At 37.3% G+C, this 15,631-nt stretch overlaps 1 protein-coding gene across 2 annotated transcripts; it reads right to left on the bottom strand.

The window, feature by feature from the left end:
* Nucleotides 1-54: 54 nt before the first annotated feature.
* LOC306906133 (FERM domain-containing protein 6) lies at nt 55-9,987 on the bottom strand. 2 transcript variants are annotated; one of them, XR_013787809.1, is made up of 14 exons: nt 9,028-9,987; nt 8,654-8,839; nt 8,293-8,383; nt 7,600-7,679; nt 5,239-5,297; nt 4,292-4,472; nt 4,023-4,178; nt 3,628-3,693; nt 3,446-3,514; nt 3,016-3,178; nt 2,014-2,175; nt 1,790-1,951; nt 590-686; nt 141-431 (listed from the first exon to the last, which is right to left on the bottom strand). XR_013787809.1 is itself a non-coding variant. In XM_079477273.1 (13 exons), exons 2-13 carry the CDS (start codon nt 8,729-8,731, stop codon nt 652-654), a joined length of 1,302 nt encoding a protein of 433 aa, XP_079333399.1. In that variant the 5' UTR covers nt 8,732-8,839; nt 9,028-9,987; the 3' UTR covers nt 55-651. The 2 variants fall into 2 exon arrangements, 1 of the variants encoding a protein (XP_079333399.1); XM_079477273.1 differs by having other exon boundaries at nt 55-686.
* Nucleotides 9,988-15,631: the final 5,644 nt, after the last annotated feature.

Here is a 15,631-nt window from a genome sequence, read left to right on the forward strand (position 1 = left end):
CCCACGGTGACACTTACACTGAACACATAATGCAGAAATAAAAAAAAGCCCATGAATGGATATTTATAGCCTTGTTAAACCACAGTCTGCGCTACAGATTAACAATTAAAACTATCATACTTAAGAGATGAGAAATTATTAGAGAATATAAAAGGCATTTATTAATAGCGGTTTCCATAACTTTTACAATGTTTTAAAACAGTCATTCTTTAACTGGAAGCTAAACATTTTTCTCAGCTACACTTTGACAAATCACAGTTCTCAGGAAACAAGTTAAATTATGCAAAACAAAACTCCGCACAAGAACTTTATTTAATTCATTCATTATGTATCCGACTGTTAAAGTTGGTTTTCTTCGAGCCAGTGTATGTAACTGATTCGTGGCCACAACACACACCCCCGCACGCTTGATCCTGTTTGATGACATTTCCCTGTACAGAACCAAACCTTTAGAAAACTCCAGTGTTTAACGTATTATCTTGCAGTTGAACTTTCAGTACTTGTGTATTCTACATGTTTACATACACAAGGACACATTGAAAGCACAACATGAAGACACATGTGAAAATATTTGTTCAAAGCGTCGTGCCTTCTTTCTTTAATTGTGGTTTATTCACTTCCTGTTTCTGCGATTACTTGATGTTCACAGGATCATAGAAGATTGTAATAGGTCTTCATTTCAAAACCTGTACGGACACAGATTAAAAGGTAATCAAAATCTGTCCAAACAACATTTCACTACGTGGTCCTTATTTACTGGACTGAGGGACAGATTGAAAAAACTTTATTTTACTTCACTTTCATTAACCAAATCTGCATAAGGGACAGTTCACCAAAAACTAGTCCATTAAAGCCTAGCACAGTATACAAAGCTAAGAATAGTGAGGTTATTTAATAAGGAAAAGAATTAGGATAAATCAATCGGCGACGTGTTTGACGGAAGATAGGCGTTTTTTAAAGATGGCAACAGAGTCTGCCGATCTTGTAGCAGCAGGTAGATCATTCCACCAATGTGGAACAGATCCAGAGAAGGTGCGGGAGAGTGACTTTCCCTTTTTGGGATGGTACCAATAGTCGCTGTTCCTTTGCAGACCGCAGTGATCTGGCAGGAACATAGATCTGCATCAGCGAGTGGCGATACGATGGTGCGGACCCGGTGGTGGTCTTGTAGGCCAGGAGCATAGCTTTGAACTTTAGGGCGGCAATAGGGAGCCAGTGTAAGCTGATGAAGAGCGGAGTTACATGCGCTCTCTTCGGTTCATTGAAGACCACTCTTGCCGCCGCATTCTGGATCATCTGGAGAGGTTTGATTGTGCAAGCAAGAAGTCCAGCCAGAAGTGCATTGCAATAATCCAGTTTGGACAAGACAAGAGCCTGGACTAGGACTTGCTTAGAGTGCTCTGTAGAAGTGAATGGGGGCCAGTGCTGTACGGTTGTCAACAAATATCGGTAGCACTTTTTTTTACAGTCCTGTTTACCATGTACATACTGTGTTCTTATTACAGTAAATACAATAACTGGGTAATAACCCTGAACCTACCCATAAACTTATAGAAAGTTTAGGCTTAGGTATGTAGTTACCTTACTACCCAGTACTTTCTTACGTAAGAACACTGTCAGTTCACTAAAGGTACATGTAAAGTGCAACTGAAATATCTTTAGGTTTCTAAAAGTTTGAAATGACAAGAGGGTGAGCAAATTGACATAATTTTCTGTTTGGGGTAAACTATCACTTTTAAAATTCCATAATTTTATTTATTTGTTGTTTTAGGAACTTCTGTTTACTTACCACATGCTGTAAGAAAAGGGTCTGTATCATCTACAGATACACCCTCTACTAGCTCCACTAAACGCATGACGTCCTCAAGGCCACCCACCAACATTTCCTTTGGTTCATCAACACTCATCTCAAAACCATTAGAGTTTTGTGTGACATCTGAGCCTGCATATCCTGTATCGAGAAATGAATGAACAAAAGCCAACCGTCTGTCATTTACAATGAGTTAGCTTTACCTTTTAAACAGTTTCCACAATCTTGAGAGTTTGGAACGGAGACGGCACCACTGGGTTGGTTCTGCACGTTGGCTAAGACGAATTTCATTGGTGGAAGCTCATCATCACTGTCGTCCAGGTTCATATCAACTTGGTCTGTGATGTACATCTCTCTGTATGTGTCTGTCACCACACAGAGATAATTCACATTAAAAATCATACACAAGGTGATCAGCACATTTGTGACAACATGCCCCATGGCCGTAGCCAGGGTTTGAAAATTTGTGCGGTCTGGGGTGGGGTGTCTATAATTATGCCTAATATTACAAATTAATGCTATAAATGATTCAACCTTAATAAATATAATACTTAAAAGTTAACAAATTATAAAGTTCTCTATGAACAGGGCTTATTACTGTAGTAATACAATTGTTACTGATTCTACTCTCAACCAGCATCCATAAAGACTCCAGAGTGGGAGACGGGCGCACTAATGAGTAGGCTAAAGACTTAAGTCTCTATCCACTATCGCTAGAGCTTCTCTTGAAAGGGTCAGGTTTACTACATTACTCTAGTCACTCAGTATTTTCACTGTCAACAACTTTGTTGTTACCAAAAACTTTGGTAAATCACACTTTGCAGATCCCCAAAGTCTCCATCACTCATTTGCCAGATAAAAAGTAATAAAACAAATTCCCTCTTAGAATACGCATCACGTAAACATTTTATTTATCTCGCTCTAATTAACAAACACAAATGTCTTTCACAGCATGTAGCCTAATAGAAAATCAGCCAGGCTGAAAGTAAAGTTTTTGGTTAGGGTGTGAGGGGAGCTAGACCACTGTAGGAAGGGGGGCCATAGCCTCCTACAAGAGCTATTAACAAATCATAAATCAATCAACATTTTGACAAATAGTAGATGATTCTACTAAGTGAAGAGTAAAATTAAGACTTAATCTTAAAGGTCCGAAGATACTTGTGCAGCTTATTTTGTTTGTACCACATTATTCCACAGATTCTAACCGTTTGTTGCCTTAAGCTGAACCGCTGTGTGGTTGGTGTTGAGATGCAGACGGTGACTGTTGCTTATGTGCTGCAGCAGATGTTTGGCATGGAGAACAGAAACACTATAGAACACCAGCTTTCCTCCCTGCAAGCCATCTGCACGCGTCTCAAACTTCCTGCCCTAAAGGGCAACAAAAAGACTCATTTTAAAATGCAGGAAGTGATAGTGGGTTATTAAGTGTTTGAAATCATGAGGTATTCTGTAGCAGGGAACACACGTTGTACTGCCATGTACAGTACTGTTGTAAACAATGTTATAACCTTACATTTTAAGTGCACAGGCGCAGTGTGGCATTTGGAACAGTCTGTATATCTTTGGTTCTTTAGAAATGTAAAGCATACAAGTTTTAACAATATAATGGAAACATAGCCTGTTGAACAGCAGAACCTGAAACGTAATCAAGTGAATGCTCGACCAGGCCAAATCATATCGAAACTCTTGTCCTCCATTCAGCATCTGAAGGTTACAAAAAACACATTTAAATCATTATGACTGTTTTATGTGCTATGTAATGTGTGTTGAACGTCATCATCCTGAAGGGCAGGGAAGGCCTCAAATATCTTAAATACCTCAAAGATCTGCAGTCCAGTTCTAGCCAGACCCAGGGAAACATTATGTCTTTGTTCTCTTTTTCCCTTGGGAGTGAAGGTATACGGAACCATGGAAATGAAAGGAATACAAAAGAACAACAGTAAGTCCGTGTGGGTTGGTTCACCCCAAATTTATTCACCCTCAGGTGGTTTGCAACTCGTACGCGACTCCTCGAACACAAAATTAAATATTCTGAGAAATGTCTCAGTGTTTTTTTTATATCTTCTCTTGTGTTCTTCGTCAGAAAGAAATCATACGGGTTTGGAATGACACGTGTGAGTAAATAATGAACGGATGACCAACTATCAATTTCTGAATTGACTGTCTGAATATACATTTATATCATTTAAGTAATGCAAGCATGCTTCCAGACTTCGAGTAAGGTATAGATGGTGACTGGCACGTCACTCAGGGTAAAAGCGTTCTGTATGAAAAGCTGAGTAGCTTTCCTAGAGGACACTCCGGTAATTTCCTCTTGCAGGGCTGGGGTGTGCTTGATGATGTAATCTTTCCCACGCCTGTGTATAACCTGTATGACGCATTGATCCCAAGTCACTGCTTGTAGTTATGGAAGTTAAGCATGCAGAATAAATTATATTTTTAGAAAGGAAAATACCAACAAATTTAAAAAACGAAACGCACCCACAAAGGTAGAAACTCCTGTAGTTGGAAGTACGGAGTGTTTCCCTGTTTGTAATCACCCAGTTCTACCTGTAGGGCGTATGCCGCCAGCTGGAAATATAATCCTTCATGCTCATAACACTGAGAACTCAAAACTCTGTCTTTCACGTCAGCATAATATAGCTTGAGAGCGTCGTCATTTCTTTAGGAACAAAACAAATTGTTTTGGCATTACAATATTAACAAATTAAATATCAATACAATAGACGATATTAGTTTTGTTTTTTACACATTTAAAAAGAAATGCTTGGTAGTTTCAGCCCATGGTTGGATCAAAAAGGTACCAACCCAACCATGGTCTAATGGTCTGCAATTAACAAATCAGACTACCCGACAAAACATTTGGAAGAGGAAAACTTCATGTCCCCGTGAAATAAAAAATGACGCCGCCTATTTTTTTCATGAAATGTTGCGTTTACTGTAAATAGCTTTTTAATGTGGGTCATTCTCTTTTTAAAATTCATGTGCCCAATCTTCAGGTAAAATATGAAAATGCTCTTCCTTCCTGTAGTGACTATCCATCTTAAATGACGCATGTTAGACAGCATGGGCGGAGCATCCGTTTACTCCTCCCCTTTAACTGTCAGTCTGCTGCCATTTCCATAAAAAAAGCAACGGCTGATTTTATACATCAAATCGCAGAAAGATGAAAAGTTTTTGTTCGAAATGCCATTTCACTCGGAAACGCGTCAAGATAAAGAAAAACCGATCGCAACATTCCAATTCACAGGAACATTTTCAGCCCTCAACTCCAAATGTCTCACATTTTTAGAACTGGATCAATTGTTATTCATCTCAACGGTCCTTTACAGAACTTAAACTGAGCCAACTTAAAAATGTAGATAAAACAAGTCTTTCTTGCATGTCTAATATTTTTACATTGAAAAAGCAACAAAACATTAACTTACAAAATTAGCTGGGAGTTTTCTACAAAATACTGCACCTTTAGATACAGAACCACTTTTTCCTGAAAGTAAATGAATGCAGAATCAGAAGGTCAATACAGTTTTTAAAAACAATTTCAAAATCTCACCGTACGACAATACCTCGGTACACGGTACAGTATTTATTAAAGCAATAAGTCTCATGAAGTAATGTGTTTAGGACAACACCCTTAGCTGTTATAAAATGCACTGTAACCCACTTCTTCGTGGTGCTTAATTCTTTTATAAAACTGTTATTCCATATGCACAGGGATGGATTAGTGACCAGGCCAATGGGGCCGGTGCCCAGGGGCCCTTGACTACCATGAGCCCGAGGGGGCCCTGGGCTTCTAGGTTGCACCATCCAGTTTGGTACAGAGAACCCAACAACAATGAAAACAAATGTTTATCTATGTTTAATATATGGGTTCCATAGCCTACACAAGGCCTCTATGGTATGACTGTATCAAATTGAATGATCAACAAATCATTGTAACAAGTTTTTTGTTACTTTAACTTATTCAATTAAATGTAACTTTCTAAAAATTAACTTAAATAACAGCACATTTAAATGGCATTTTATGAATCTTTTGCTTGATGATTTGATGTTTATAGACATGTGTCAAAGGTGCATTTTATGGTGAGATATATATTTTTTATTTATGTTACGCATACAAGACAACTCTGTGAATGTCCCTGAGTGGCCCAGCCAGAGCCCAGACTTGAACCCGATTGAACGTCTCTGTAGAGATCTGAAAATGGCTGTGCACCGACACTCCCAATCCAACCTGATGGAGCTTGAGACCTTGCAAAGACGAATGGGAGAAACTGCCCAAAAATAGGTGTGCTAAGCTTGTAGCATCATACTCAAAAAGACTTGAGGCTGTAATTTGTGTCAAATGTGCTTAAAGTATTGAGCAAAAAGTAATTTAAAGAATGAAAATAAAAACGTTACTGATGCATGTAAAAGTAGTAGTACTAGGTATAAGGAGGGGCTCTGGCATTGATAAGTTACCCTTATTTTAGTGAGTTGGAAAGGTCTGTAATACTCCCAAATGGAGAAAGCGTAACAGCTAACAAAACCCGTTGACATCCATTTAAAAAACAAGACTGTTGTTTCCTTTGCGGTGTTCCGATGAAGCCAACGTGATAGCATTAGCCGTTGCGCTTTTTGGCGAATGCTTCCCTTCTAGTGCCTTTGGCTATAGTGTGTGGGAGGAGTTAAGCAAATTAAGTCTCATGTCCCACAACAGCAGATTTGAATATGAGCAGGCACCATTCAGATATCTTAATATAATTGTGACTATTCGAAACTGAATTATATATATATTTAAATACTTTTGTGACGCGTTAATTTGAGATATCTATGACGTCATTACAGATCTCACAAATACAGTTTTGAGTAGTCAAAACATATTTACAGATATCTCGAATCAGATTTCTTACTAGCGCAATTATAATTGCAGATATCTCTAAAAAACGATCTGACTATAGTCAGATTATAATTATAACGGTCGAAATACAATTGAAACTATCTAAAATATATTTTATGGATAGTTTATATGCTTAAAACGCTTGCCATGTTTCATACTGTCATGTGAACACAATAAATATTGAGACAATTTTGATAATCCGATAATATTGTTACATCTACATTGTTACAATCATTTTGCTGGACCATGTTGTCGCTTCATGCTAATAATAAAACCACTCAGTTTGTATTAAAGACAAACTCAAAAATATAAAAGAAAATTCTGTTATAAGACATTGACTGTCATAGGGGTAGTTCACCCAAAAATGTATCATTTGTTGTAATTTAAATGAATTACTCAACCTCTAGTTGTTCAAACCAGTATACATTTTGTTGGTTAAACACAAAGAAAAACATTTGCAAGAATGTAAGCCACTGAGATCTCTGGTGCACCATTGACTAAAAAAATACAATTTTGAAGAATTAGGAAAACAAACAGTTCCGGGGCACCTTTGACAACCATTTTATTAATGATCAATGGCGTCCCAGAATTATCAGTTAGTAACATTCTTCCAAATATCTTTCAACAGCACAAAACACATTTACAAAGGTTTGGAACAACTTGTGGTTGATTAATTCATAACAGAATTTTCATTTTTGGGTGAACTTTAATCCCTGAAATGACACATAGTGAACGCCTACAAAAAAACAACACTCCTTAATGTGACTTAATTCTGAAAGCACCTATTGATTATTAGGTCCAGTGTATAAATGCAAAGGACAAAAGCCAGTCATGTGTCTTTGATCGACTGGGGAATACCAAAACACAGTTTTCTTATATGAAGCTTAAAATATTTTCATTTTAAAGACTTTACCTTTAATATGTTCTTTCTCCAGGACTTTGGGAGATACATGGAGAGTTTTTGCTCCAAATCCAGAAACAAAGGCTGATTGTCTGAACAAGAAAGAATAAACACCATCAGTTAAATAGATTTTCTTTCTTCCGCCGAACTCAAAAGAAGATATTTTGAAGAATATTGCCCCCTTCACTTGCATTTGTTTTGTGTACATACAATAGAAGTGAATGGGAGCCAGTGCTGTTCGGTTACCAATTTTCTTCAAAATATATTCTTTAGTGTTCTGCGGAAGAAAGTCATAAAGTTTTGACATGACAAGAGGGTGAGTAAACTGATGATAATTTTAGCATGATCTATAACTTTAACAGCCTTCCACAAACCAGAGGACTCCAACCTTTATCATACCAAAGATGCTATAAAGGGACATTAAGTAGCTACATATTGTACTACCTTCTAGTAACATGCTTGTAATACATATTCATAAAAGATTTAGCTGATCTTTATCTTTCCCATAAAAATGAAACAAAAAACAATATTTACAAAGTTTTGCAAAAGCAGTCCAGCCATAGACCCCTGTTAAAGACCTCTTGTTTTAATTAAGCCCATATCACTCCCTTCATTCCTGTTTACTGTCAACCTCAGCATTTCATTTACATTGCATTAGTTTGCTGAAAGTAACGGGCCAAGTCAGCAGTTTCAAAGAAAACTCACCCCTAAACACACTCAGGCCGAACAAGTGAAGCTCTCTGATTCCAAGTAGCTCAGACAGCTGGTTGAACACATCTTGTCCTCTGTCCTTTATCTGCAAAAACACACACCCCACACAGAAATTTATTTAAAGCAACATCCACCAATGATCTAAGTATACTGTATATATCTGTGATCACACCACTTGACCTACAAAAACTGCAACCACAAATTCTGAAAACTTTGAATCCAAGTTATTATCAAAGAGACTATTTCATGAAATGTTTTACAAGATCTGAAATCAATCAAACAATAAATTAAACCTTACATCAAACAGGCCGATATCCTTGATATTGAAAGCGTAAAAACACATTCAGGCACTCACCCCCACAATGAGGTTCAGTTGTAGTTTATTGGGCAGAATAACACACAAACTTCGGTCTTGGTTCTTCATTATAGTCATGTTCTATGAGGTCGTCTTCATGAGTGGTTTGCTTGAGTTCTCCAGTGCTTATCTCCTCCTTCGGATCGCCTCCTTAATGTCCTCCCTTTGAAGCATTTGTGTATCTTCCTTAAAAACAACCCATGGTGATCTAATTGCTCAGCCAATTTTTGTTTGCTTGTTTCAGAAGGGTTTGGCCATCTACACATGAGCTAGACAACTTAAACCAGTTAAAATTCAACAGTTTCCATACAGTATCTAGAGACATTTAAAGGATAATTCACCCAAATATGAAGATTCTGCCATCATTTACTCACCCTTGTTGTGGAAACTTTTCTGACAGATGAGACCAATACTTGTCTTTGAAAATATTTGCAGAATCAACTCAAAACAGAATGAAATTCATCTGTCCGAGTGGAACGCTCTGTTATCTGCATACCATTTTTATACCCCTAACCCCTTTTCTCCACCAATCAAATCTAATTTTACATTTCCCCGTGCTATATTTCAGTCTTATCCACAGCTTCAAGGCCGTGTACATATTCACTTCTCAAGATCCAAAGATATCATTCATTCTAGAAGAATTTGTTTTACAAAGCCTCACATAGGCCTCTGTTCTGCTACTCTGAAAAAGATGAAATAGTGGTACACTCCTAGATAGGCCTCAAATTGTTTCAAAACTATTAAAATTATTGGTTCCGAGCCCATCCATGGCTATAAAAGAGTTACCCGTCTGTAGCGGAAATAAACGCCAACAATGCAAAGCAAAAGAACAAGATTGCATGCGTTTTTGTACGTTTAAAAGTCTTTAGTTTTGCCAAATTATGCAAGGATAGAATTAAAAATTCAGTATTTATCTACTGGCATGAAGTTGGTTTGACGTTGGCCGTTCGACAGTCTCAATCCACTGCATGTTGCCCATGATAATATGTAATTTTTGTAACATCATTTTTTTAAGAATTGTTTAATGCATTTAGCCTCGTGACGTAATCTGCCGGGCGTGGTCACGTCGTGACAACGCAATGGATTAAAAATAATGTGTTGGGAAGCAGTTAGTAACTTCATCCATTTAATATTTTATGGTCGGACCAAAACTGAAAACAAACACTTCCCACAAGGGGGAAAAAATAAAAGAACAACGACACAACGTCTTAAACACGCGGAATAAAGAACAATGGACGAGAGAAGGCCTACTAGGAGCATCAAACAATGTATCTTAGAATATACATACAAGATATCTGGACCATGATCTAGGGAACTTAGAGCAACGAACAAGCACAAGCCAACAGACACAAGAGCACTAAATAGGGAGACTAACAAATTAGATAACAATGGGCAGGTGTGGTTAATGATACACAGGTGGAAAGCAATAGAGGGGCGGGGCCAATGACGAGACTGGACAGAACGCACATTATGTCCTGATTGACAATAATATGTTTCTCTCCACACAAAACGCGTGGGTCTGTCATGATTCTGCCACTAGACTAGAAAATCAAGACAAGTCATGAGTCTTACCTGATAAAACAACATTTCCTGTCAGAGGAACTTCAATTCCTGAAGAAGCCTTTCAAAAAAAGCGTTACTGCTGTCAGACGACATTCTGTCAGAATATAAGTTGACAAAATAAGTTTAGACTCGTTTTCCACAAGTAATATACGACAATTGTGAAATAAAAATTTACTTCAGAGAAACTATTGGTCCTCCTGACATACCGATAAAATTAAAATTTTAACCAACAATATAATAATGGTCAAAAACTGTATGCAATACAATTGAACATATTCATATTTTTCTCACTTTTCATGCAATACCAGTCATTAAAGGTATGGTTCAGGCAAAAATAAACATTCTGTCATCATGCACTCCCCCTCAAGTTGATCCAAACCTGTATAAATTAATTTTTTCTGTTGTACTCAAAGGAAGATATTTGGAAGAATGTTGGTAACCAAACGGGTCTCGACCACCATTGACTGCTGGGCGACATCTGTTTGGTTACTGACATTCTTCCAAATATCTTTCTAGGAGTACAGCAGAAAAAATACTGTAAATGTATACAGGTTTGGAACTACTTGAGGGTGAGTGAATTACAGAATTTTAATTTTTGCCTGAATAATACCATTAACATTACAATTTTAAAGAATAAATTATTCCCAACACAAACTAATGCGATAATGCAAAAACACTGTAACAATTCTACAAAAACCAGTACAGTGACTACACATATCTGGCTCCAACGTACAAAACATCATCAACCATATAGAGGTCAAGTGCCTGGTAGTCCAGTTCATCTCCTGGCATCAAACAACACCACTCCTTATCATATGAAACATGAAATGCATGAAAATGAGAATCAAACAAATGTGGAAGCAACAGTTTTCCACACAGTATCCACAATGTGTCTATGTTGAAAACATACTTAACCTGAAAGAATATTGGAACTTCCTCTGTATGCACAACATCAACCACAAATACATCTTTAGTTGCATATTTTACATTGTTTAGACAAGCCTCTTTCACACGATGAATTGTTTTACTTGCAAAATATATGGCTTGACATTTTTCGTGTCTTTTCAGTGTATTTTGAAGCTCTTTGGGTAAAGATGTGAATGGCGTGTAACTTTTTCATAATCACCCAGCATGCTTCTGGATGAAAACTCCCAACACTGTTTGAATTTGTGTCTTTTGCTTGAAGAAGCAGTGATGTTACTTAAGTTTTTACAAGTGCTTGAAACATTCTTAAAATACAAATGCTTGCTTTCAAAACGCATGCACCACAGAGGGCGCAGTGGACCGTAAGATGAAATAAGTCTTGCATAATGTATTAGATAATGACACTTTGGTGTGATTACATCAAATACATATTTTAACACTTCTAAGAACTCTTTCACTTTCATGTCAAGAATTGAATGGCTTTCTCTTCTTACTGTAGGTGCCATAACAATGTCTGTCATTTCTCGACATATAGAAGGTAGACATTCCAATATTTGGAACCGGGTGGAATGCGTTGTGCAATCAAAAAAGGTAAAATCCTAAAGAGGCATCATTTCTGCGAGGCTGACCCTGAGATATTTGAATGATGTAAAATGTTCTCAGACAGGATGGTTTGTTTGCTCTATCATTTTGACCTAAGGAAAATTGACACAGTTCAGCATTTACTTCCTGAATAGTCATATGCTTATCTCGGTGTGCCTTACACAAAACTAGTTTGACTACCAATGGTATTACACCTTCTAATAAGTCGTGCATCAAGTCAGGAGGCAATCCTTTTCTAACATCAAAGTAACTTAGTTCATCAAATGGACAGATTCTCTCAACACCATATACAGCAGTGTTGTTGGGGTTTTCCTTGATGGAATCCAAGTGATACTTATGGACCGCTGAAGTTCTGAGAATAAACTTATCTTCACTGAAAAACTCATTTTTACTTGAGTGAGTTGCCATACAGCATCTGCATATCCGTCCAGAGTTAAAGGACATGGTGAAGTCCCCTATTATGTGCGCCGACAAATTATCCCTAGAGATGGATGCCAGAGCAGCACACGCTTTGAAGGTCTTCTCACTAACCTTCAAATCAAATCCAACAGTTTACATTATTTTTAAATCATCCAACAATGGTTTCAAAATAATGTCCATATGCTGCTTAAACAAAGAATGCTTAACGAGTAAGGCAAGGTGAATATGCTTTAGCTGAGACCTGTATTTTACATCTATATTGCCAACAGTGTAGTAGATGGCACAGACTTTGTGTTTGTTTCTTTTAGAACCAAGAGGATTAACCACTTCGAAATCATCGTCTTAGAAGTGCAGCCTTAACGCATTTGGATGTTTGGCAAAGAAAGGATGTTCCTTAAATTACATTCCATCACTGTAGTCTCTCAGCACATGCTCATCCCTTGGCTGAATATTCTGTGCCTGTATAGAATCCCATATATCCTCTTGGCCGCAATACTTTTTGAGCACATCAGTGATGGGAACATAAGCAAAATGTCCAATCTTCTGACCGTTAACATCTCTTAAAGTATGTTGCACAGGTTCCATCATATCCAAATGTGATACACAGTATGCTTTAAATAAGTGTTCAGTGTCTATCACTTTACAAGCCTCAGTCAAAAAGTTAAATGATTGCAAATGGCCGACAAGTTCAGGAATGTCTTCGATATTAAATCTATTTTGCTTTAGATGGTAAATGAGCAAGGAATCATGGTTTTCTTTGAAGAAACTAAACAGAAACTTGACATCGTCCAATATTTCCTGCTGAACAGACTGCGGTAGGATGTTTATTTTTAGGATGTTTGCATTTCGACACAAACGAAACAAGATTCTGAAGACAACTCTCCAGTGACATTCTTTTCATTTGTCCAAATGTGAGTTCTGTGTTTTCTATATACATGACGCCTGAAAGACTCGCATTTGCAAAAGAAACGTGACACTCATCAAGTCCGCATCAGATAGAAAAATTAGGTTCATGAGCATGAATTAAGCCTATATGTTTAATTAGTTTTGCTGCAGTATAATGTCGACGTGGACACTTTGGACAAGCGTACGGCCGTGGCATCCTTTGAGTCTAGGATAAAAGATTGATAATCCTAACAACAGCAGTTGGCAAAGGCTTGTCACCAAGTGTCGTTACCTTCAACACATGCCTCTGGAGAAAGAGCAGGGTATTTCTGTTGTGCGAGGGATACGCAAGGTTGAAGACAAAATACGCACAAAAAGCTGAACGAGGTCCATCCTCGACTCCAACTGCTTGGCAAATTTCAGATCCCTCCATTTTCACAGTGCTGATGATTCTCTTCTCGCTGAAGACCTGTTTCCAGTCAGATGTTCCCAAAATCTGTAGAGTAGGATATGACAGCTGGTTCATCCTGAACAAAAAGTCAAAAACTCATAATAATAATTAAATTGAGTTAAAGGGCTGGTTTCCCTGACAGGGATTAAGACTAGTCCTAGACTAAAAAAAATAGAGCTGTTCAAACTGATAACAACTTGCACAGACATATCATAAAATACACCAGTACCATTGTGTTGTCTCAAAAGGCACACAAGTAATGTTTTAAGTGTGACGTGTTTGTTAAAATAACTTAAATTTCATAATTCAACTTCTGATTTAAACAAATCCCTGTCTGGGAAACCGCCAGCGAGTTAGCTGGTATTTTAGTAAGGATGTGTGAATGGCGTCTAACCAGTAAAGAGATGGAACCCCATCGCATGTGTGAACAGCACATTATTGTAATTACCAGTTAAGTAATTCTTGCAATCTTTCATAAATTTACTGATTTTACAGTGTGAGAGGGGATAGAGTACATTTTTTGTGAATGCATAGGAAACACGGCAATACCTGTCCTACTCCAATGGTGACATAATTGTCCACTTTCACCCTGAATATCACTCGAAGTAAAACCAGAGCAGCACGGAAATCCATATCTAAAAATAAATTTAATAGGTCTAATGTTGAACAGTACCAAAATAGAAATTTTAAAACAAGCAAAGCCTAGACCGAAATCACGCATACCACAAATATTCTCTGCTACAGCCTCTCCTCTGGCATCCATGTACTGTGCTTCTATTGAAGATTTCCCCTTAGCTAACCTCAACACACTGTGCACAAGACCTGGAAGCGCCATCTTAAATCAGAAACGTCATGCATTCGGCTTTTTGTTTGTGTGTTTGTCTTTGCTGTTGTTGAGAGCAAACGCATAGCTTTGCATTGTGAGAGCTACTGTACAAATAAATTCACCATAAGCCGATGGAGCAAATTTGATTAATCTTGATTAATAGTGTATAGGAACATACCGAAAAAAAGATCAACTCCAACCAATAAGAGGACAGTTTTACTTAAATGTGATATACATAAACAAATTTTTTGTATTCTTTGCACCGTTGCCTTGTGAAAGTTAGTTGAACCCAGAAGAATTACAACACTGAAATAAGTGTCCCCTTTTCGAAAGAATGTAAATTAACTACAGGTCTGGAAACAATAAGTCATACAGATGTGAAACAGTTTAGGCAAGCTATACTTACATCTGAAGGAGTCCTAAGGAAGGGATATTTTTTAAAATAGCGCAGCTCCAAAAAATAAAACTGTACAAGAAATTGTATTGGGTTTAATGGAAACTAAGATGGATAAGTGACGGATTATATTGTTGTCAGGCATGGGCCATGCAGGCCCAGACTGTCGGCAGTTTTCTTTGCATCTTGCAGTTAACTTGGTTTAAATGTATTTGTAATGTGCCCACACATGCAGCTTAAAGTAAAGTTTTAAGACAATTTGCAATAAAGTCGTTTGCTCAAGTAAGACCTCTTTTTTTATTTTAGTCATTATTACTTATATAAATAGATTAGAAAGATATAATTGACATTTTCCATTTTTATACTCTTGGTTTACCATAAAAGGAGTGAAATTGGCCTCTTTTTATTGTAGGTGTACCATTAAAACACAGAAAAGGTCCACTTTTCTACTATAGGTATACCATTAAAACACTGAAAATAACGTAATTAAATAATAAAAAAATGCTTTATCTTTACAGTAGTTATACCACTAAAAAAACCCAAATCTTTAAAAAACTAAGTTTTTTTAAGTCAAGGAAAAGTTCACTTTTTAATGTCTGTCACTGTGTAATGAGCTGGCAGTACTTTTTCCGGGTTTTCCAGATTTTTTATCCATGTTTACAATTCATTGTACGTGTTTTTGAGTTATAGTTATATTTTATATCAGAAAAATAATAAAATAAAATGTCCTTTTAGCTAATGTCCTCTAGGTCGCTTGAATGTCGCCTGCGACGTCCCGTTAACCGTCCAGTGGCTCCTCGGCGTCCAGGGGACATTTCGTGCCCGCAACGTGCTGCCACCTACGTTACACGTATCATGTTATTACCAAAATAGTACGATAGGACGAAACAGGATAGGAAACCATGGGGTTAT

Source organism: Barbatula barbatula, assembly GCF_947034865.1.
Source record: "Barbatula barbatula genome assembly, chromosome: 16".
NCBI lineage: Eukaryota > Metazoa > Chordata > Actinopteri > Cypriniformes > Nemacheilidae > Barbatula > Barbatula barbatula.

Coding starts and splice junctions, on each gene's coding strand:
- LOC306906133 (XM_079477273.1), bottom strand. CDS start 8,731: ATGACTATAATGAAGAACCAAGACCGAAGTTTGTGTGTTATTCTGCCC. Junction 7,680..8,292: donor CGGCCTGAGTGTGTTTAGGG/GTGAGTTTTCTT, acceptor TTTCTTGTTCAG/ACAATCAGCCTTTGTTTCTG. Junction 3,179..3,445: donor TTCACTTGATTACGTTTCAG/GTTCTGCTGTTC, acceptor GTTGCCCTTTAG/GGCAGGAAGTTTGAGACGCG.